This window comes from Salvia hispanica, chromosome 4 (genome assembly GCF_023119035.1).
Source record: "Salvia hispanica cultivar TCC Black 2014 chromosome 4, UniMelb_Shisp_WGS_1.0, whole genome shotgun sequence".
Lineage (NCBI taxonomy): Eukaryota > Viridiplantae > Streptophyta > Magnoliopsida > Lamiales > Lamiaceae > Salvia > Salvia hispanica.
In genome coordinates, this window is record NC_062968.1 from 50,195,140 (window position 1) to 50,216,638 (window position 21,499).

The following is a 21,499-nucleotide window of genomic DNA, read 5'->3' on the forward strand; positions in this document are numbered from 1 at the left end:
ATGAACATTTTGATTAAAGTATAAGGAACTAAGAATGTGTTTTGCCTTTTTTTTATTTTATTCATTACATACATATGAACATAATTTTACATTTTTCATTAAGCATAACTAGAATATCTAAAATTTTAGATATAAATTAACTTCTAAATAAAAATATTTTAATAATTAGATTGATATTACCAGTCAAAGAAAGTCTAAAAATGATTTTCTTATAATTAAGCGTGTCATTTTATTTTTAAATAAAGTTACAATACTACTAGTATATAAAATAATTTAACAATATAAATAAATGGGAGTGTTAGGGTGTCACCACCTCTTAAAATAACATAATACCACCATTCATAGTCAATCATTTGTACACGTGGACGAATAATAAGCTGCCACGTGGCAAACAAAACTTAAAAAGACGGTCAACAATATGTTGTACACTATACATCAATTTTTCTCGGGCAGCAATATCCAACATGCTATACAGCAATCTATAGATTGTTGTGTAGCGTTTATAATATTGTTATATAAGTGGTGTCACGGTGTCACTTTAAGAGGTGTTGTCATTTTAACACAAACCTATAAATATATATACTTATTTTTCTATAAGATAACAAATATTTTTTAAAAATTAAAATTCTATATTTTTCAAGAAAAATCTAAATATTTACTTCAATGTGTGTATAGTGAATCAAAAGATCACTTTTATTTGTTTGAGATTAATTGCATACTTAAATTGTACGGAGAAGAATAGTATTTCATCAGTTCCACTATTAAACGTTTCTTTTCCGCCATTGTTTTGCAAAAATAATGATAAATAGTTAAAGTGTAGAGAAATTAAAGCAAGCAAGAGAATAATATAAATACGATTCTCTTCTATATTAGTTTTTCTCTTACTTTACTTTATAAGGATAAAGGATGATAAATTTTAAGTAAAGTACTATTAGTACTTTTTTGGATTATTAGGATTACTAAGAGTACTAGCAATGGTGGCCTATCTTCGGAGTCCATCTCAGAGCCTATCTCCATTTTTTTCTATCATGTCAGCAGACCCATCCCAGAGCCTATCTCTCTGCAATGAGAGTCCACCCAGAGTCTATCTCAGTGTCCATCTCATTTCCATATCATCATTTTTATTTTTATATATTTCATTTTTAAGACAAAATGATAAAAAAAAAGAGCAAATTTTATTTTTTTTAAAAATATAGTACTACATTAAAAAAAATAAAGATATATAAAAACAACAAGAACACATCAATCGGACTCGGATTCTGGCTCGTCATCCTCGTCAAGACCCATCTTCTTCTTCAACCGTTGGATGGTGTTCCAGATGGACTTCTTCACATATCGGGAATTGGATTTCATGTGCATGCTGTAGAGGCCCACCATCGATTGTGCGAAGGCAGCAGGACCCAATGCATTGTCAGCCTGGACCGGTGCGGTTTGGGCATCCGTCCCGCTGGACTCTACCTTCCCCTTCCCCTTCCCCTTCTTCGCTTTTGCCTTAGCTGCTTTCATGCCCATTGGGCGATGAAGAGTAGACTCAATTGGCGATTGGTCCTCTGACAAGTCTATAGGGTCCGGTCCGCTGCTGCTATAGCTCTCGGAGACCGTCAGGCGTGTCTGCACCGATCTCGTCTGCAACGCCTCCGACATAGCCGTTTTGAATTTGGAAAAATCCTTCAGTTGTTGATATGTTTCCCAGAACTTGAACCCTTTTGAGTTGACAGTGGCCCTAAACTCCTTCAACAACAACTCTTTGATGGAGAATTCGTTCTCTCCGCTACGTATTTCCCGCAAGTGGCCATTGTAGATACCGTGAAATTTAGCGCAGTCGAACACCATGTGTTGCCAATGCTTGCGAAGATCGCTGGACTTGTGTGTCGGGGCTCCATTGGGCTTCCTTTGTTCGTATCTTTGTGTGATACGCCCCAGAAACCGCCCTTACCCTGATTGTAGACATCTTCGCCGGAACTCGATGTGTTCATCGGTCTACCAGCACCGACGTAGCCGCTTTGTGGGAAGCCGGCGTATTGGGCGCCGTGGAGAAAAGGTAGACCTCCTTGAGATGGAATCTGGTTTGAACCCAACCCGAATATGTTTTCCACAGGAAATTGGCCGCCTCCGGGAAATTGGTTTCCCGCTAGCAGGTTCATAAACTGACTTCCATGGCCAGTAAACTAGTTTTCGCCGGAATAATTGGCATCATTGAGATTCATTTTGCTAGAGAGATGAATGTGTGAAATGATGAGGGATGAATTATTGGATAAAATGATGAGAGATGAATGTCTGAAATGGAGGAAAGAGGTATATATAGAAGTAATAAAATTTAAAAATAAAAATAAAAATCGGCTCTGCCATGCGCCTGAGCCTCCGCAATGGAGGCCCATGCAAAGCCGATGGGGCTATCAGCTGAGCCCATTGATCGGCGCTGGGGCGGAGGCGTTGGGGAGGGGGAATCGACCCTCCCTCCGCAATGGTGACCGGTGGGAGGCAATGGGGAAGCCGGTCGCTCGGCCCTCGCAATCGGCCTCCAAGGGCCGAACGATCGGCCTCCACTGTGGATGGATGCTCTAATGGACTAATGGGTGTAACCATTAGTAAGAAACTGTTCCTTCAATAGCTTAAGCTGTTTGATCTATATTTTATCAAATCAAATTGGACTATTGAACTAATTCGAGGTAAACTATGAACAACATTTCAATATGTATATGTAGTTCGAAATTAATTACTCTATAAAAAAATGAACACTCACAAGTCACACACTGGAGTTCACACATTTTATTGTCATTGCCGTTAGAGTTGGTTGGGCCTAGGAAGCTCCGCCTCTTCAGTCTTCCCTTCGATGCATTCTAGAGAACTTTTCTCCTCTTTACATAAAACACTCTAACACCATTTTCATCAAACATACTCGCTGCCTTCTCTCCCCCAATTCTCTCTCACTAAAACCATGTCTCATTCCCACCTTCTCCACACTTCTTTCATCCCCACCGCTCCCCCTTCCCTCCGCCGCCGACTCGGCGGCGGCGCCCACCTCCCCCGAAAGCCCCATCTCATTCAATCCAAGATCCGAGAAATCTTCATGCCGGCTCTCAGCTCCACGATGACTGAGGGAAAGATCGTCTCTTGGGTCAAATCGGAGGGCGATAAGCTCGCAAAGGGCGAATCCGTTGTCGTGGTTGAGTCCGACAAGGCGGATATGGATGTGGAGTCGTTTTACGATGGGTATTTGGCCGCCATTATTGTTGACGAAGGTCTTTCAGCTGCGGTTGGATCCACGATTGCTTTACTCGCCGAGACTGAGGAAGAAATTGCCCTCGCCCAATCGAAGAAATCTTCTTCTCCCGCCCCCGCATCAGCCTCCGCCGCTGGAAGCAACGATGCTCCGGTGGTGCTCGAAGAAATGCCGAGCCCAGTTCCTGCTGCTGCGCCAGTTGTAGCTAGTGTCAGCAGCAATGCTGGTGCGGTGGGCTCAGCTGTGCATCCAGCGTCTGAGGGAGGCAAGAGGGTGGTGGCTTCGCCTTACGCGAAGAAGCTGGCGAAGGATTTGGGGGTGGATTTGAAGGGAATTGTTGGGAGTGGACCCAATGGAAGAGTGGTGGCTAAGGATGTGGAGGCTGCTTTGGCGGCTGTGAATGTTGCCACCACGGCTGCTGAGGTGGCTAAGCCGAGTGGCGTAGAGTTGGGCTCTGTGGTGCCATTCACGACGATGCAGAGTGCTGTGAGTAGAAACATGGTTGAGAGCTTAGCAGTGCCAACATTCAGAGTGGGGTATACTTTCACAACAGATGCTCTTGATGCTTTATACAAGAAGGTAATGCTGCTTCACTGGATTGCTAAGTTTTTCGATTTCTTGGTGAATTGCTCTAAAAGTTCCATTTTGTGGTGGTTTGTCTAGTTTTATGCTTAGAAATGAATAGACGCATAACTCAATGTCTAGATTGAATAAGAGGAAGAGGTATTTAGAAGATGAGTACTTGAGAAAATGTTTTGTGAAATTCATTGAAGTTTGTAGAAGTTATATACTAGATTATAAAGCATGATCTTGTTTGCACTTTTACCGATGAAATGAGTTTTAGGGAAATGACACATGAGCGGATAATTTGCAGTTTCTTTGCGACCTAGCCATAATTAGTTTGGGAATTGATTGAATTGGTGAATGCTTTCTGTTGGTTTTGATGTATCAAATAAGTTGTTGAAGTTAGTTGACAGGCTGAACAGTTATATAGATATAAGTCATGATCTCGTTTGCAATTTTTCTTGAAGAACTGAGATATAGAAAATGGCACACACATAGGGGATACTTTGCAGTTATGTGCAACCTAGACTAAATTGGTTTAGGAATTGATTGAATTGGTGTTCTCTAATTAGGTATTCCTCTAGGGAATGCTTGTTTTTTGGGTTTTATGGATCAGATTGTTTAGCTTTTTGTGATCTTTTCTGATTCATTTTCAGATTAAGTCTAAAGGAGTGACTATGACAGCATTGTTAGCCAAGGCAACAGCACTTGCTCTGGTCCAACACCCCGTTGTGAATTCCAGCTGCAGAGATGGCAAGAGCTTTACATATAACAGTCATATTAATGTTGCAGTAGCAGTAGCCATAGATGGTGGTTTGATCACACCAGTACTTCAAGATGCTGACAAGGTTGATAATCCCTTGTCTTTAATCAAGTTTCCGGTAGAGATGTTTGTTGGTTGTCCTTCTTTTACTTCGCTCACCCTTTTGTGCCCCCCTTTGTTTGTCTTAGATCGATATTTATTCATTATCGAGAAAGTGGAAGGAATTGGTTGATAAGGCACGAGCGAAGCAGCTCCAGCCTCAGGACTATAATTCGGGTAACTTGTTAACCTCATTGCCTCAGATATGCTCGTTACATTTGATTTACGCTTACCATGGTTAATCTATTGTTTCATAGGCACTTTCACCCTGTCTAACCTCGGAATGTTTGGTGTGGATCGCTTTGATGCCATATTGCCTCCAGGAACTGTAAGAATTTTATATATTAAGCGAGAAGGAATTATCATGTTGCCCATGGAAATATCTTTTACCGTGTCATCTTATGATAACAAACCATATATGGGATTTCCACAGGGTGCGATCATGGCTGTTGGAGCTTCTGAACCTACTCTTGTTGGTACAAAGGATGGTCGGATCGGACTGAAAACTCAGATGCAGGTGAGATCATGCTCATGACATGTGATTATACTGAAACTTTGTATGAAATTCTGTTAACGTAGTACTTCTCAAACACTCATATAACGCGTTGGTATGCTATATTCCTAGGTGAATGTAACAGCAGATCATCGTGTGATATATGGTGCTGATCTGGCTGCCTTCTTACAAACCCTGGCCAAGATAATCGAGGATCCTAAAGATCTAACACTTTAGATTTGTCGTATCATTGGAGATTGAAGATTTTGTTTCCGTATCACCTTCTTTAGTTAACCTCCTCTTTCAAGGCGAATTAAGATGCAGATATCTTCAGACAAGAGGGCCCACTGACTGATACAGAACGAAGACGTTGTATGCAAGTGTCGCATATGATTTTATTTGTTTTGTCTAGTTGAAAGTGTTGCATACATTTAGTTTATAAGAGGTCTTTTTATTGCTTCAAATGGTGACTGTGAATTGTTTTGGTCTTGATGCTACAAGTTCTGATTTGAGTTAGATGATTTCGTCGTTCTTTGATGTATGACGTGGTTGTTTGATGATCGCATATCTGTTGTTGTTGCCTTTTGTCTCCATAAATATGCTGATACTGTCATGGCAAAGGGGCTTTTGCCTTGACAACATGCTTTTGATCATAAACTCAAATGAATAAACTGAAAAATCCTGCTAAATATATTAAATCAACAGCCTTTGACATCAAGGAAGAGTTAGAATGCCAACAGGAAATCAAGAAAATCAGCATTTGGTCATACTTAGATTTGCAGGGAATCAGAAGGAAATCACGTTCTCTGTTGCGAGAGTTTTGAGAGGAAGAAAACTTGGGGCATAAGCGACTGCACGAATGCAGAATCGGCTCTGCAGACCGAACAGATCAACGTGGCGAAACGTCTTAGTCTTGCTGGAGTAGTATAACGTCAGCAGCTTGCTGTATTCCAGAGCCATCAAGATGTCACCATTTGGGAAAGCTTTGATGGGGCACATAAGCCCTTCATTGTAATCACCGTCTCTTTTTCGGATCACGAATTCTTTTGTCCAAGACTTCTCGTCACCATACTCCTTCATCAACCAAATAACAATCTCATTGTGTGACGAGTTGTCGCAAAAACAGAGACAATCCCTAAAAGTAGACACATTCAGACACTCTTCCCGACCATCATTGCAAGGCAGGAGACAGAACGTGCTAAAGAGTTCTGTTTCGAGATCAAAGCATGAGATCCACACAGAGGAGCCGTACATGTCGCGTACCATCCAGTGAATGTTTCCATTAAGAAATGCCCCTTTGGCGTTGCCTTCATACTTAAATGGGCCAATAGAGAAAATCCCACTCCATGATCCAGTTCCAACTGTGTATACTTGGCACTTTGGTTCAACAAGTTCTGCTGTACCCAGTTCTGTATTCAGTACCAACTTGTGAAAAACCCGGACCATCTTATACTGACCTGTCGTTCTACTCACTCCAAATCCAAAAGTATCCACATGAACCCTACGTTTCGAGGAGGAGAACTCCGGAGGGCAAGGGAGCTTTATGTAGTCGCGAGTAATTGGATTGCATATGAAGAGATCACGGGGCCACCAAATATCTTCCCTCCTAAGGATACCATGTTTGAAAATCTCACGGGACATTATGCCTCGGCTGCACAGAAAGAGCAAACCATCAACTGAGCTATAAGGTGGCTCAGTACAAGGGAGGTTGAAGTTCAACACCACATTCCAACGAGGCACACGCTTAGGACTAAGCTCGTCTACATATTCAAAGACTTTGTATGGCTTCGGGTATTCTCCCTCCAAAAAGACAGCGAGGCTGGGGACTGATTTAGAAATATGAGACTTCACAAACTCACGAGTCTCGAGCAGATCAAGCCATGGCTTGCAAACGCTCTTGCAGCTCATAGTGGTTCGAAATGGGAGTCTTGACGAGAGGATGTTGATTATGATTTCAGGTGGTAGAAATGACAACAAACCTTCGCCTGATTTTTGATTTTTGGAAGCTTCTCTCTGTTTTCTAGATTTTTTACCTCTCTGATCAAAGAAAACACGTAGTTATGCTCCAGTTAGCCAAGAAATTTCGGTACTTTTATCAGATTTAAAAGCTTGATAACGCAACATCATCAAACAGATTTTAGTCTTAAACCCTAACACATCCAGCAAATTATGGATCGAATTTGGTGTGGTTGATAACAAATTGAGCAACAAGTTAAATGCAAAATATCTGGATTTGATCCAAACATAAGTTCTTCACAAAACAGAGATCGAAATAAGTAGAGAATAAAATCAGGAGAATGCAATCAAATAAGCATAAGCAGAGAAAAATCTAATTAAATAACAATACAAAGAAACCTCATGCTTCATCTTGCGGAATGCGGTGAAGTAGGGTGCGAAAACGGTGGTTGCCGCTGATGCGTTGCAGCTGGAGCTGGAAATCGAGGGAAAAAAACTAAGCTCAAAAATTGAAATTTGGTTTCATGAAAAGGTTGAGAAATGTATAGCCATATATAGAAAGGGAAGCATGATGAGCTGCCCAACTTCTGTGAGCAGCAACAGCACCAATGTTTCTTCAAATGGTAAAAGTTTTTTTCATGGGAACGACCGCATGATGCGAACTACTATAAGTGTCAAATTGGGAATTTGACATATACTCTTTTCATTTTGGGTGATAAAATTAGATTACTGTATGGCGGCACATAAATTTGTTTGCAAGCTTATAAAATAAATAGTACTCCTATGTTTTTTAATAATAGCAACTAGTATTTCAATTTTGGTCCCTAAAATTATGTACTACTAGGATATTGGCATGTAAAACTATAAACTTTTAGATTTGTGGGTCCTCCTCCGTCTTTGACGTTGAACTGCATTCAACATTTTCATCAACTGAAGCTGTCTCCATATCAGGGGACTTATGACCACGGTTCACTGTGTTTTTCTCACTTGAGACTAAGCTGTCTCTGTCACTGCATGAACTGCTGCTACCTTGGCTCTCAGCCATGTTCCTTCGACTTACACGGCCAGTGGGAGGAGGTTTCTCAAGCATAATAGCATCAATCGTTTATAGGGTTTAGATATCATCTCGGCTAGGGTCTAGTATGTAGTAAATAACACAATCGTTGCCAAAGTGAACGAGTTTCAGTCATTCCTCTAGGGTTTAGATATCATCTCGGCTAGGGAGTAGTTTGAATTGATAAACATAATGTACACATATTACTGTTTAATGGTTATTTTTTACTCTGTAATGGACGATTTCTGATCTGTAATGTATATGTTTGTTGAGCCGTTTTTTTGTGATTTTATATAGTGTTGTATAATGTATATGCCGTATTTAAATAATGCACATTATAATGGGTTTAATGTGTGACAGAAGTTAATCCATTCTCCAAAGGGTTTAGCAATCCATGGGGCTAGGGTATAGTACTGTCTCACTAACAAAACCTTGACTACGGGAAGGGAGTTAGAACCATTCCAATAGGGTTTAGTAATCCATAGGGCTAGGTCATATTACTAACCCATACATCAAAATTCATTTTTGAATTATGTACGTGTTTCATGGAATAATGTTTAGGCTAAGTAGAACTAAACGATGTAAGCCAAGTGCCCTTTAATGTACATGTGTAATACTAAATGGTGTACCTGTGTAAGTATTTAATGTTTGCGAGAGTTGAATCCATACCCTTTGGGTTCAGCAATCCATGAGGCTAGGTTGTAGTACCCACTCACAAACGGAACCATCACAAAGGGCAGAGAGTTTGAATCATTCATCTTGGGTTTAGCAACCCATGGGGCTAGGTTACAGCACCACAATATGAATTAAATTTCATTTTTTAATGCGTTTAAGATTTGGTACAGTAAATAATGTACTAATAGTATCCAATAATGTGCACGAATAAGTGAATAATGTACAGATCGTCCATTACTACAGGACACAAATCGTCCATTATTAAGTAAATAAAATTCATTACACTGAAATATTTGTACATTATGTTTATCAGTTAAAACTACTCATAAAATCACGACAAAAACGTCTCATAAACATATAGATTACAGGACATAAATCGTCCATTACTGAGTAAATAAAATTCATTACACTGAAATCAGGGACGGAGCCAGGAATTTATACTGGGAGGGGCAAAAATATATATAGGCAAAATTCAAGTATTTTAGATGGGGCAATTAGTGAGAAATTAAACTATATAAATTTTATATTATATAAATTATATATATGTGAGGAAAATGGAGGAGGGGCATTTGCCCCTTCTTGATACATGCTGGATCCGTCCCTGACTGAAATAGTTTCACATTATGTTTATAATATAAAATTACTCATAAAATCAGAACAAAAACGTCTCAAAAACATATACATTACAGGACACGAAAATCGTCCATTACTAAGAAAATAAAATCCATTACACGGGAATATTTGTACATTATGTTTATCAGTTAAAACTACCCTAACGTATATGATAACTAAACCCTAGAGGTATGACTGGAACTCGTGGACTTTGCCGACGGTTGTGTTACTTACTCCATAGTACACCCTAGCCCACGGGATTGCTAAACTCTTGGGGAGTAAATTAAACTTGCTCCATGTTAGAGTTTGTATACTAGAAATCACCTTTCGAGTGATTGAATACTGTTAAAACTCTTATTTTATTTTCCAAATGAATAAATAGATTATTTTTGTCATTGTTATGTTTTACATTTAATGGATGTTTATTGCATATTTAAATGTATAAGTAACTTAACAAAGTCTAAGTCTTTGTTTTAGTAGACCGGTTGTGGGCGTCGTTCACTTTAAGCTAACACGGTCAGTTCTAAACAAAGAAAAAGAATAATTACACAACCTAGATAGGCTTAGACTACCTATCGTGAAAGGTTGCAATGTCAGTCCGATTATTTCTAATCCTTACTTGAAATAAGATGACGTTGGTGTGGTATAGCACTGAATGGATCTAACAACGAGACAGTCTTTATGCTATCTACTGAAAGACGAGGTCTCGTAAATTATTTCTCAATCAATGTACGTTAGCATTGAGTGTGACATCCCTAACCCGAAAGCTGCATTATTTTGCATATTATCATATTGCATATTATATTGTCATTTATACTACAGAGATATTAAGTATGTCATAGAGAATATATTTATTTTTATGATTGATTCGGTATAATCAAATGTATAGATAATTTTAATTCACGAAAATTTTAAATATGAATGTGTATATACTATATAATTAAGTTAGTGTATAAATTCCATAATTATTTAAATATATGTGCATGTGTACCATATATTACTAGTATTGATATACGTACTTAAAAATATTATATATATATATATATATATATATATGCATTTGAATTAAAAGCTACATGTGCTAAATAAATTGTTCATGTACGTTTTGGTTAGTATAATGTACTACATTCTTATATTATTATTTATATGGGTTACGTGTTGAATAGTTAGCATAGTATATGACACTTGTACTTAAGAGATTATTTTAATTAGCATAAGTCGGTAAAATAGCCGATGTATATATTTGTGTACAAATATTTATATTGTTTATCATTTATAAAAAAAGAAAGGGTTTTGAGAGAGTTTAGAGGAAGTACGGAAAAGTATAGAGAAAAATTTTGGTAAGTAGATGATAAATTTAATTAAGATACAATCTGCACGTAACACACTTATTTTTAGTCGTATGTTTTATTTAATATACGATGGTATATATATTTTGATTCTAGGTAGATGTTAGTTGTATAGTTATTTTTTTCATCCTAATTAAATCCTGCATTTAAAAATTTATAGGATCGATAGTTATAAAGTAAGAATCAGAATCAGGAGCTCAATAAATTTACCTATCATAATCAGGTGTGTATAAATCACACTTTTAATTTTATATGTGATATTTGAGTGATTGCTAATTGTTGAATTTGAATGAGTAATTGAATTATATGGTGTGAAATTTGTATGGATATGTTTTATATATTATGTTGGAATTATTTGATTGAATATAATATAGATATGTAGTTGATGACATTGATATATGCTACATGGGGTTTTGAAAGTACATGAATCATGTGATTAAAGAGGATCTGTGACAGCCTTGCACTGGATCTGAAATTTTAGAGGGGTCTATGAGTCCAAATACAGAGGGACCTATGAGTCCAATATAGAGGGACCTTCGGGTCAAATACAGAGGGACCTATGAGTCCAATTACAGAGGGACCTTCGGGTCATAGAGGAATCCCGGGCAGATACCACCAGGCTTGATTTGTCACAGAATAATAAACTGAACAGAGTAGCATAATGCATAGCTATACGAATTATTTTTAATATATGTTGTTTATTGTTGAATATTGTGGCTAGAGAATATGTTTGATTTTTGTGATTTGAAATTAAAAGTATGGTTTATATATACTGAGTTGTGGCTCATATAAACCACTAATATTTTTCAGGAATAAGAGATTAGTGAGGTTTTTGGTTGACGATTGGTCGTAGGAACTACGTGTTATCAGGTTCGGCGGCTGACGCGTTTTGGCAACCTTCTCCTCCTCATCATTTTTGCATGTAGATAAATGTATAATCTATAGAGTAGTGAGAAGGTCCTACTACAGTTTAGAAAGTTTGAAATATGTACTTGATAAATGTTGGTTTTGAAATTTTATAATATGTGTGCTTTTGGAAATTTGAATTTATTTATAGTAAGTGCATAAGTCATAGGGGTTGAGGTGTGACATTGAGCATACGGTATTGATTATGCACTACTTTGACTTACCCCAAATGGTGCGGGTTTTTCGCAACCCAATAAGCCTGGTATATTGGGTAGTGGTGATTAATATCTAGCGGTGCTAGGATTGCTATTATGTTGAATCGTGCGCGAGGTGAGTCTCGTTTGATAACATCCTCAAGAGAAGCTTGAAATAAGGTTTTATTATTCGGAACCTAGCTAGTTGGAGTTTAATTACTCTATGAATAATAAATAAGATTTTCTTGTTGAGTCCTCTCTTGGAATAAATAAGATATTAATTAATTAAGTCCATAGCAGACAATAATTGATTAATGGATGTTTCTATCTTAAGCGCGGAAATAAATATAAAGTAATGGAAACCCGAAGTACTTGTAATTTCGGATTTGGATGGGGAGTGCAATATTACTTCTGTAGTGGCTGCTCGTAATATTCCAATTTCAAGCTTATATTAAATTGGGTTTAATTTAATTAGTAAAAAGCTAATTGGAGGAGCCCATATCCAAAGCCTTCCATAGATCTCTGTCTGGGCCCAATATGTGACTTATTATAAATAGGAGAATAAAGGAGACAGAAAAATACACTTGTATTTTTACTCAAAATTTTCGGCCCCCTATACTCCTAGTAGTGGTCGAATTTTTCTCCTCCGTGGGAAATGATTTCTGTCTTCTCTATTTAAGTCCTAGTGCACTGGTGAGATCAGCCCACCCTGATATCGAGTTCACAGTCCGGGAACCAGTCAGAAGATCCGTGGTTTTGTACTAAAGATCTTCACGTGGAGAAGGTGCTAGCTATCTTCTATTCTTTGGAAAATCTTCAAGGTATAATGGCTAAACCCTAGAAAAGCATGTTTTAGGTTTCAATTAATTTAAAGCATATTTTATTTGAGTTATGAGCATGATACATGTGATAATTACGCGAATATAATTTGTCTAAATAATCCGCTAAATAGATCAGAATTATTATGTAATTGATTTATGTGAGCGCTTCCGCTGCCAACCCCTTCACTCCATACAATCAAACACTGAGAATCTTAAACCCTTGGAAGAACATCGTCTACCGCTTCCTCAAAATCAACCCGACGCTGCTTAGTTGCTGTCCAAAATAAGACACAGAGATGTATCACATGAGTATTCTCTAATGCACAAATCTTGCTAATTAATATTTAAAAAATGAGTAAATAATGCATAAAATCAAATTTAACCAATGCATAGTTTAACTTATATTCTAATGCTTAGACACCATTACTCAATAATGTACAATTTTAACTAACTAATGCATAATATCAGCTAAATAATGTACATCTATGACATGCATAAAAAACCAAAAATTCAAGAAACTGCTTAGTAATGTACCACATCAAGCAAATAATTCATAAATTCAAATATACCACTACTTATTATAATTTAACAACCAATGCCCATACACCAGTGTACAATAATGTAAAAAAAAAAACAAATAATGCTCAATTTCAGATTTGAACAAATTCAAGATGAATGCAAGAGATTTATCACATGTAGTCTGTGTTGGTTGGCTTTTGAAGGAACTGCCTCTTTTCGTCATTGAGGTTATGTCAGACACACCAACGAAATCGATCAAAATCAGTAAAATTTCGTCAACCAAAATGACAAAAACACAGCTATAACTCAATAATCAACCAAAATCGTCAATAATGGACAGAATCATAAACAAACTGAACACAAACTCGTTATTTACAGAAAAATCGACGAAATCAGTAAAGTTTCACCCGCAAGAATCAAACAAAAAACCAAATATAACTCATTAATCAACTAAAACCTTCAGTAATGGTCAGAACCCTAAATCAAATGAGCACCATTTCATTTTTCACAGAGAAATCGACCAAAACTTCTGTGCATTATTGCAAAAAAGGTAAATCGACTCTAAAAACAGTGAATTGTCTACTATGTGGTCTCATAAATGTTGACAATCGACGCTTAAAAGTGTTTCTTAAACAAAATCAGAACTTTAGCAACCCACCTTGTTGCAAATCGAAACTCAATCGGCCTGTGCGACTGAAAATCGGAACTCAATCAGCCCACGCAACTAAAAATCGGAACTTCAGCACTGCGAATCATCGAACGACAAAGCTTTTCACGCCAAAAAACGACGTTTTTGGTGGTTTGTCGGTGGGTTTGAGAGGCGGCTAGGGTTTCAGCGTAGTTTAAATGGTGGAGAAGAGGGTTCATCGTGGGTTGATGGAATGGAGTGGGAGAGAGAGAGAACAGTTGGAAGGTTTGAAAATCCCACTTAATTATCGCTATTTCCGTTTTGAAACGCGTATCATCCAGTAGAATTTTACTCATATACCCTCATAATGCACAAATAAATTAAGACAAATAATGCAACACAGGATTAGTTATTTAGTCTTCATCTTGACCGTCCACATCTCTAATCTAATGGATAATATTAAAAAGGAAATAAACACTAAAGGTAAATAGAACCCTAACGCTCCCCTATAAAATATTCTACAAGAACCTCTAGATATGTTTTACTAATAAAGATTCTCTTTTATGAATGAAGTACTATTTGACGAGGCAACCCGATAGCTGCATATTACGTATGGGAAAAGGCCACTAAAAACTCCTTTTAATCTAAACTGTCCAAAAAACACTTGTTGCTTGAATTCTTCTATTCAAGCACTCACTATTCCAAGAATCCTATATCAGCTTCAGACAGGAGAAAATCAGGATTAAGCAATCAACTACATAATTAAACTAAACCAAGATGTTCAATCAAAAGATGATCATGTCCCCACAGCTCTCAACCCAAACTTGAGCATTCAGGACGAAGCCAATGATGAAACAGCCACCATTTGGGACGACGAAACTGATGAAATCACAACAGAAGATTGAGCTGATCCATCACTCAAGAACAAGGGTGGAGGTGGTTTCTGCACATCAGCAATCCCTTCAAGCATCTGCACAACCTTCCCCATCGTAGGCCTAAACGACGGGTGTTCTTGAATGCACCAGAAGCTCACCTGCAGCACCCTCGTTGCTTGCACAAAATCAATCTCACTCTCCACTAGCCTTCTGTCAACAACTGCTCCCACATTTCCCTTCTCAAACTCCTCGTATGCCCACAACGAGAACCTTCTGTTGTTCGTCTCAGGAGAGACCTCAAAGTTCCTCCTCCCACTCACAATCTCCAGCAGCACCATGCCATAGCTGTACACATCGGCTTTGGAAGTCACCGGAAGGTTAGCTATCCACTCAGGAGCCAAGTACCCTCTCGTTCCCCTCACCGTGATCAGGCTCCTATGCTTATGATCATTCAAGTTCAACAGCCTTGCTAGCCCGAAATCAGAGATTCTTGCATTGTAGTTCTCATCCAAGAGTATGTTCTCTGGCTTTATATCGCAGTGGAGAATGCAGTCGCGACACTCTTCATGAAGGTACGTCATCCCCTTCGCCGTGCCTAAGGCAATGCTGTATCTACAAGCCCAACCCAACACCTTCTCACCCGATGACAGCGAGGGAAAGAGAAAGCTGTCAAGAGAGCCATTCTTCATGAACTCATAAACAAGCAACCTATGCTTTCCCTCAGAGCAAAAACCAACCAATCTCACAAGATTCAAGTGATGAGTGCTACTAATTGTAGCTACCTCCATTCTGAACTGCTTCTCCCCTTGACCTATCCCCTCTAGCTGCTTCACAGCAACAACTACTTTGTTCGACAAAACTCCTTTATAAACAGACCCGAATCCACCTTCTCCGAGCTTCTCCACGAACCCTTTTGTCAACTGCTGGAGCTTCTTGTAAGAGAAATGCACAGGAACACCAGATGCATAGTCTGAAAAGGAGTACTCAGATACCAAACTCTCATAACTTTGCTTACCTCTACATGTAATCCACAGAAACACTCCAATTAAAATGACTATAAGCAAACCACTCCCCAACACTATGACACCAATCTTGAGCCCTGCAGATCCCCCCTCATGGTTTCTTAAAGAAAACGGAGGATTAGGCAGGGCCGGATCACACACCTTCACATACGACGTGCTGGTGAGGATTGGTGAGTGGTGGCCACTGATGAAATCCGATCTTTTCATATAACAAGCGCCCGTTCCATCAGCCATTGAACTCGAAGCAACACACCTGGAATCAACAAGGCAGTTAGACCTACATGCTCTGATATTTGCTGTGAAATAATCAGAATCAATCTGAGGAGGGTAAGTCAAGAACAAGGTATTGTTCAAAGCCAGCACTGTTGTCTGACAGCTCTTTATATCACCTATCATTCTACAACCTTTCCTGCCATCATTAGGATCAATGGGATCAAAGTTTCTAGAAGGGCATCCACACGTGGGGACTTGGTCTGCTTCATCGTACCTGCAGACTCCGTAGCTTCCACAGAACCCGAAAACCTCACACTGATCACTCACAGCAGTCCACCTCACAACTCTGTTTCCAACTCCATCACTCAATGCAGAGCTATACATCCTCATATTCCCATCACAATCCAACTTCACAAACCTCAGGATACCATCACTCGAATCGCCATAATCACTACCTCGAGCCATTAAGACATTGTTCAAGAGCAACGGATCGAGAAGGGACAGTATTCCCTCAGGCTGCATAGCTAAACTAGGTGAGCTCACATTCAAATCACTGGTCACATTGATCCCTCTATATGTGTAATACTCAACAGAATTGTTCCATCTCAGAGATATTTTACCTGAACTCAACAAGCGAAAAGAGTAGAATCCACAACGTAAGACGTTTCCAGTCGTGAAATTCTGCTCAGGCACAATAGTATCAGTGGGATTGTCAAAGGTTGTCCAAACAGAAACATTTCCACTCTTGAGCATGAAGTTGCCGGAGTTGTCAAGTGAGGCAGAGTTGATACCTTGTCTAGAGGTATTGGACTGCCACACCAACGACGTCGTGGGACCCACAACCACAACTAGCTGGAGGTTTCCGTCTTGCAGAAACCTCAGCTCGGCTGAGGAATTGACAGCGCCACCCGGATCACCACCAGCTTTCCAGATAGGAACACTGTTGTAGGTGATGGCAGCAAAGTAGACATTTTTGGGTTGTTGAATGAAGGAAAGAGTGAAAGATTTATTGGGAGAAGCCCATGATTGCTGTGGATTTGAGGCATAAAGAGTTGAGCCAGGAGGAATATCTTGTGCTGTAGATGTAGCTGAAAACAAGATGAAAAACAGCATGAAAATATTCAATGATGACAGCTCCATTTTTTTTATTTTTTCCCAAACTTTCTGCAGATCCTTATGTTATGGCTAGGTTAAAAACATAAGCAACAGAAACACAGCTGCAAACAATGGATTTGCAATAATGCAATTGTATTCTGTATTAGTGAATGATATTTATGAGATGGGACCCAAAATTTGGAAGCTCTTAAACACCCTTCCACCAAGATTTACAAAATCAGCATTTAAACAATTGCAAGTGAGGGAAATGCATGGAATTTTGTGGATATTTTTGTACTTTTCTAGATAATAAATGGGTGACTAATAATGGTTTTGAGGAATTATAATTCTAGTCACTTTCTAAGAACCTTATTGTCAAAAAGCAAGACCCACAGCTTGACTTATAAACAGTTTCAAGAATAGTAAGCTCAACTAAACCTTTAAGATTGAATCCAGCAAAATAACAAAACACGTGTCTTTCTTTTTTATATTGATTTTCCAAATCTCTAAAAGTGAGGTAAACCTGTGAGTCAATTCCTTTTCTTGGAATGGACCACATGACTATACAAGTAATGAAATTAATTGCAGGTTTTCATTTGGAGGTGATACCACAAAAAACTCAAGCAAAGACCATCCAGATATCCTTAAAGGAAAAAAATGTCATCTTTTCCACACACTTCCACACTAATGGTGGGTGATTTGAAATGAGTGTGCTTTTGAAATATGTAGTCTTTAATTCCTTCGTTGATATTTCAACTATAATAGTATTAAGCACTGTTGTTATTTTTCCTTTTGGAATTGTTAGTCCTTTCTTGGTTGACTTTTCACTTTTCCAACAACAAGTAGTTAATTTTCAACTAACTTCAAAATTATGGTTTGTTTTTAGCTCATATATCATACACCATAAATAGCCTCGTCCAAAGCATGAAGGGCTCGGAAAGTAACCTTAAACCAGCTTGTGATTAATTGAGGATGAGGAAATCAGAGGATTCCATCCTTTTATTAACAATACCAAGTTTTACAATGAACGTGACAGAAGTAGGAAAAGCCTTAAATTTGTGAGAGCTTCCTGACGTTAAAAGGGTAGACCTCATCTCTCAGTGGGGAAGAGAAAGCCTTGGTTGCAATAACAACATTTACAGCTTCTGTTGGATGCAATCCATCAAAAAACACATATTCACTTCTGTTGGGGCAAATCGAGCCTCCTCTCTTGCACAAGATGCCCGTCCCGCCTTCACTCACCTGCCTTACTTCGCAGCACGCACTACTTGCTTCGCGGAAACCTTATTGACAATAAAAGATTCAGCCTTTTAGAGTATGTTAAACCACAATTAAAAATATTTAACTAGAAACTGATGCTTGACAGGAGAAACCACTTTGTGATGAACAAGAAGAAAAGATATACCTCTAGATCTAGGAAATCTGATTATATCACTCATCATCTTGTAAGCATTGACGAAAACAAGATTAGACCCGGGCATTTGAGGCCGGATATCATCCACCAAGTTCTTCAAGTTGGCATTGAACATAACAGATGCTCTGTTCAGATTCTCCACACACCCCTCTTGTGTCGGGACCCTGGCCAAGGCCATCGGACTGCAGCCATTCGGATTGATCGCCATCAGCACGAACTTCCGTGCCCCCAACTCGTGCAACCTCTGCATAACACAAAATGTAAAACATATAGACACTAAAAAAGTGCATGAAAGCTAAAAACAACATTACAAGAAATCTAATTAATAACTTAAACACCCTAAGTAACTTGCATTAAAAGCTTAAAGAAATGTTAATACCTTGAGTTGGGTAGAGAGAGTGGATGTCAGAGTGTTAGTAAATGCTTCAAGACTGACATTACTGCCGGCCAACCCCAGAAAGTAATTCAGTGAGTAGTCATTTCCTCCACTTCCAACCACAAACAAGAATTTAGACAGAATTTCTTTGCTGTTATTGCTCCCCAATTGCAGCTCAAGTTCTGGTAGAGTCACCTTCTCAAAATTGTTGATTTGCTGATTCAAACTGGTCACATTTCCCTGAATAAAATTGGAATTTGTAGAAGCATTAAAAAACCATTCTTTTTCAAGAAAATGCAGCTTCTTGGTGGACCATGATTCCTTATAGTGTGTTCATATTTTAATCAAGTAAACTTTATTGTTACAACACATTCTTTTTAAACTCTACAACCAACATTCCTAACATATAAAACATTGAAAATGATCATGTGACTGGATCACATGAGTTCACCACCTACTATCAATGCATAGAGGAAAAACCAGGGGTAAGTATTCGGATTTGGGTTCGGATTTTTGCTAAAACCAAAACCAGACTGAATTTGTAACTTTTCTTAAAAAGAAAAGCTAGTCCTAAAAAAATCAATATGCAACACATCCAAAGCATCAAGAGAGAGAGAGAGAGAGAGAGAGAGATAAGAGACTAACAGCAAGAGCACCGGTAGCATCAAGAATCCCAGAACCACCAGAAGCAAAGTTGACACCTCGCACTATCTTGGTCCCCCTTGTTGAGGGATCAGTGAAAGGTGGGATGTAGTCAGGGATTTTCAGTTTCTTCCCCAAAATGTCAATCACATTTTCTCCATTGGTGAACCTTCCAGAAGGGCCAAGAGGGAAATCAACTCCATATGGGGAGAAATCTGCCTTGGCTAAGGAGTTTGCAAGGAAATTGTTGTTGCCATTGTCAACTAATGAACTCCCAAAAACAAACATGCCTTTGGTTTTGTAACCTTTTTTCGGTGTGTTGAGACAAGTTGATGGTGTCAACAAGCCAAAAATGAGAAAGACACAAAAGAGTGAGAGATTTTGGGACATGATCATGATCATTTGATTGAGGTGGTCTTGCTCAATTTGGACAGGTGATATGTAGGTTTGGTGATCTTTGATGTCTATTTATAGAGGTGGAAAAGGACGTAAAATTAGTAAATTATACTTTAAATTAAAATAAAATAATTTCGGGTTTCTAACTCTGTTGACCGTCTAGAATTAGTCAAGTAACCTGTACAGTATCAAGTTCCTAGAAATGGTAAAAAAAATAGTCATTTTTCTTTGTTACTTCATACATATTGCTAATAATCAAAGTTCATAAAATCTCGCCACTTTCTCAGTAAATAAACTATTTTATTTTTAACGAAATTATAAAACATGTTAATACAAAAATCAATAGTTCATGCCACCACAAACATACGAATTGAACGATTTTGTGGAATATCATTGCAAATTCATGTAAAAATCAAAATTGGATGAGTTTGATTAACCCTTCGACTTGAATTATTTTTATATTTTAACTTGTATAGGATATTTTGGTAAGATACTAGCTATATAGTTTGGCTGACATTTAAATTTTTAAAACATTTGATTACTATTTATATATTGACTAAGAAAAATAGCTATTAATATCCCTCTAGTAGAAAATAAGTGGCTATTAGTATAATTTTGTTTTCCAAATGCTATTAGTGTAACGTTATTAATATATTTTAGCAAAAATAACACGAAATCCAGCCGATTTTTGCGCACCAAAAATAAAAGTGTTGGCGTGTTAGATTTGATACTTGGGACTTCTTTAAAAACACGTAATATTACTGTGTTAAAATAGTTTTTTTCCTTTTATAGAAATTAGAATGGAGGCAATTTCGTCGAGATATAAAAACGAAGTAGATGCAGATGAACACAAATATCATGTGTATAGACGTATAGTAGTACTCCCTCTATTCCATTTTAAGTGGAACATTTCTTTTTCGACATGAGATTTATCTATTGTTGTTTTATGAGTTAAATAGAGAAAACAAGGTAAGAGGGAGGGAGAAAGTAGAGAGAGTGATGTTCTGTTTTTATAAATGTGTCATTTAAAATGATACATTCAAAAAAATGTGTTACTTAGAATGTGGATAGCGGAGGGAGTATTATTTTTCTATTATCCATCTCATACACTACCCATAGAATGCATCAACCGCAAGAAAGAAAGAAAAAAATTGTACTACTAATTGTTTACGTAATTGCCCTATATTTATTCCAACTCAATTTGCAATTCCTCGAGAAATAAAATTGCCTAAATCAAGAAGGTATAATATTTTTTGCAAAAGAGAAAAATTGCATTTAGTTAATACTCTATCAAATGGATTCAAATAATCAATCAATACAATCTCCAGCAGCCGAATTAGAAAATCGTTTCTTCAAAGTCTTTGATTGAATTACAGTCTTCTCTAATTTAATAATGATATATTGTATTATACGTTCTGTGTGTGTCCATTATGCGTCCTGATTTTTTAATCAGGAAAATCAACTGCAAATAAATCTTATTGGATTTGCACATTGGATAAATGTATGTATCCAAATAATTAGTCAACTTTTGCATTTAATTAATACTATTATAGTTGAGTAAGTGCAAGTTGATAATATACTAAAAATAAAATGAAGCATTTATTTTAGAC

At 37.8% G+C, this 21,499-nt stretch overlaps 4 protein-coding genes and 2 long non-coding RNA genes across 7 annotated transcripts; 3 read left to right on the forward strand and 3 right to left on the reverse strand.

The window, feature by feature from the left end:
- The first annotated feature begins 2,759 nt into the window (after positions 1-2,759).
- LOC125223156 (dihydrolipoyllysine-residue acetyltransferase component 5 of pyruvate dehydrogenase complex, chloroplastic) lies at positions 2,760-5,658 on the forward strand. Its single transcript, XM_048126163.1, has 6 exons — positions 2,760-3,802; positions 4,444-4,635; positions 4,739-4,826; positions 4,907-4,977; positions 5,083-5,166; positions 5,275-5,658. The coding sequence occupies exons 1-6, from the start codon at positions 2,939-2,941 to the stop codon at positions 5,377-5,379; spliced, it is 1,404 nt and encodes a 467-aa protein (XP_047982120.1). The 5' UTR covers positions 2,760-2,938; the 3' UTR covers positions 5,380-5,658.
- Positions 5,659-5,809: 151 nt separating this feature from the next.
- LOC125223157 (F-box protein CPR1-like) lies at positions 5,810-7,759 on the reverse strand. 2 transcript variants are annotated; one of them, XM_048126164.1, is made up of 2 exons: positions 7,498-7,759; positions 5,810-7,179 (listed from the first exon to the last, which is right to left on the reverse strand). In XM_048126164.1, exons 1-2 carry the CDS (start codon positions 7,507-7,509, stop codon positions 5,929-5,931), a joined length of 1,263 nt encoding a protein of 420 aa, XP_047982121.1. In that variant the 5' UTR covers positions 7,510-7,759; the 3' UTR covers positions 5,810-5,928. The 2 variants fall into 2 exon arrangements, with proteins under 2 accessions (XP_047982121.1, XP_047982122.1); XM_048126165.1 differs by having other exon boundaries at positions 5,810-6,793; positions 7,498-7,756.
- Positions 7,760-10,723: 2,964 nt separating this feature from the next.
- Positions 10,724-11,810, forward strand: LOC125217647. The gene is made up of 2 exons (XR_007175780.1): positions 10,724-10,779; positions 11,599-11,810. It is a non-coding gene; the product is annotated as an uncharacterized LOC125217647 (long non-coding RNA).
- A 2,324-nt stretch (positions 11,811-14,134) lies between these two features.
- LOC125219663 (G-type lectin S-receptor-like serine/threonine-protein kinase At1g34300) lies at positions 14,135-17,246 on the reverse strand. The gene is made up of 2 exons (XM_048121707.1): positions 16,241-17,246; positions 14,135-16,006 (listed from the first exon to the last, which is right to left on the reverse strand). The coding sequence occupies exons 1-2, from the start codon at positions 17,104-17,106 to the stop codon at positions 14,689-14,691; spliced, it is 2,184 nt and encodes a 727-aa protein (XP_047977664.1). The 5' UTR covers positions 17,107-17,246; the 3' UTR covers positions 14,135-14,688.
- On the forward strand, positions 16,023-16,666 carry LOC125219672. Its single transcript, XR_007176176.1, has 3 exons — positions 16,023-16,096; positions 16,176-16,499; positions 16,576-16,666. It is a non-coding gene; the product is annotated as an uncharacterized LOC125219672 (long non-coding RNA).
- A 756-nt stretch (positions 17,247-18,002) lies between the features above and the next one.
- On the reverse strand, positions 18,003-19,938 carry LOC125219669 (GDSL esterase/lipase At5g45670-like). The gene is made up of 4 exons (XM_048121715.1): positions 19,497-19,938; positions 18,855-19,091; positions 18,467-18,719; positions 18,003-18,344 (listed from the first exon to the last, which is right to left on the reverse strand). Exons 1-4 carry the CDS (start codon positions 19,893-19,895, stop codon positions 18,112-18,114), a joined length of 1,122 nt encoding a protein of 373 aa, XP_047977672.1. The 5' UTR covers positions 19,896-19,938; the 3' UTR covers positions 18,003-18,111.
- Positions 19,939-21,499: the final 1,561 nt, after the last annotated feature.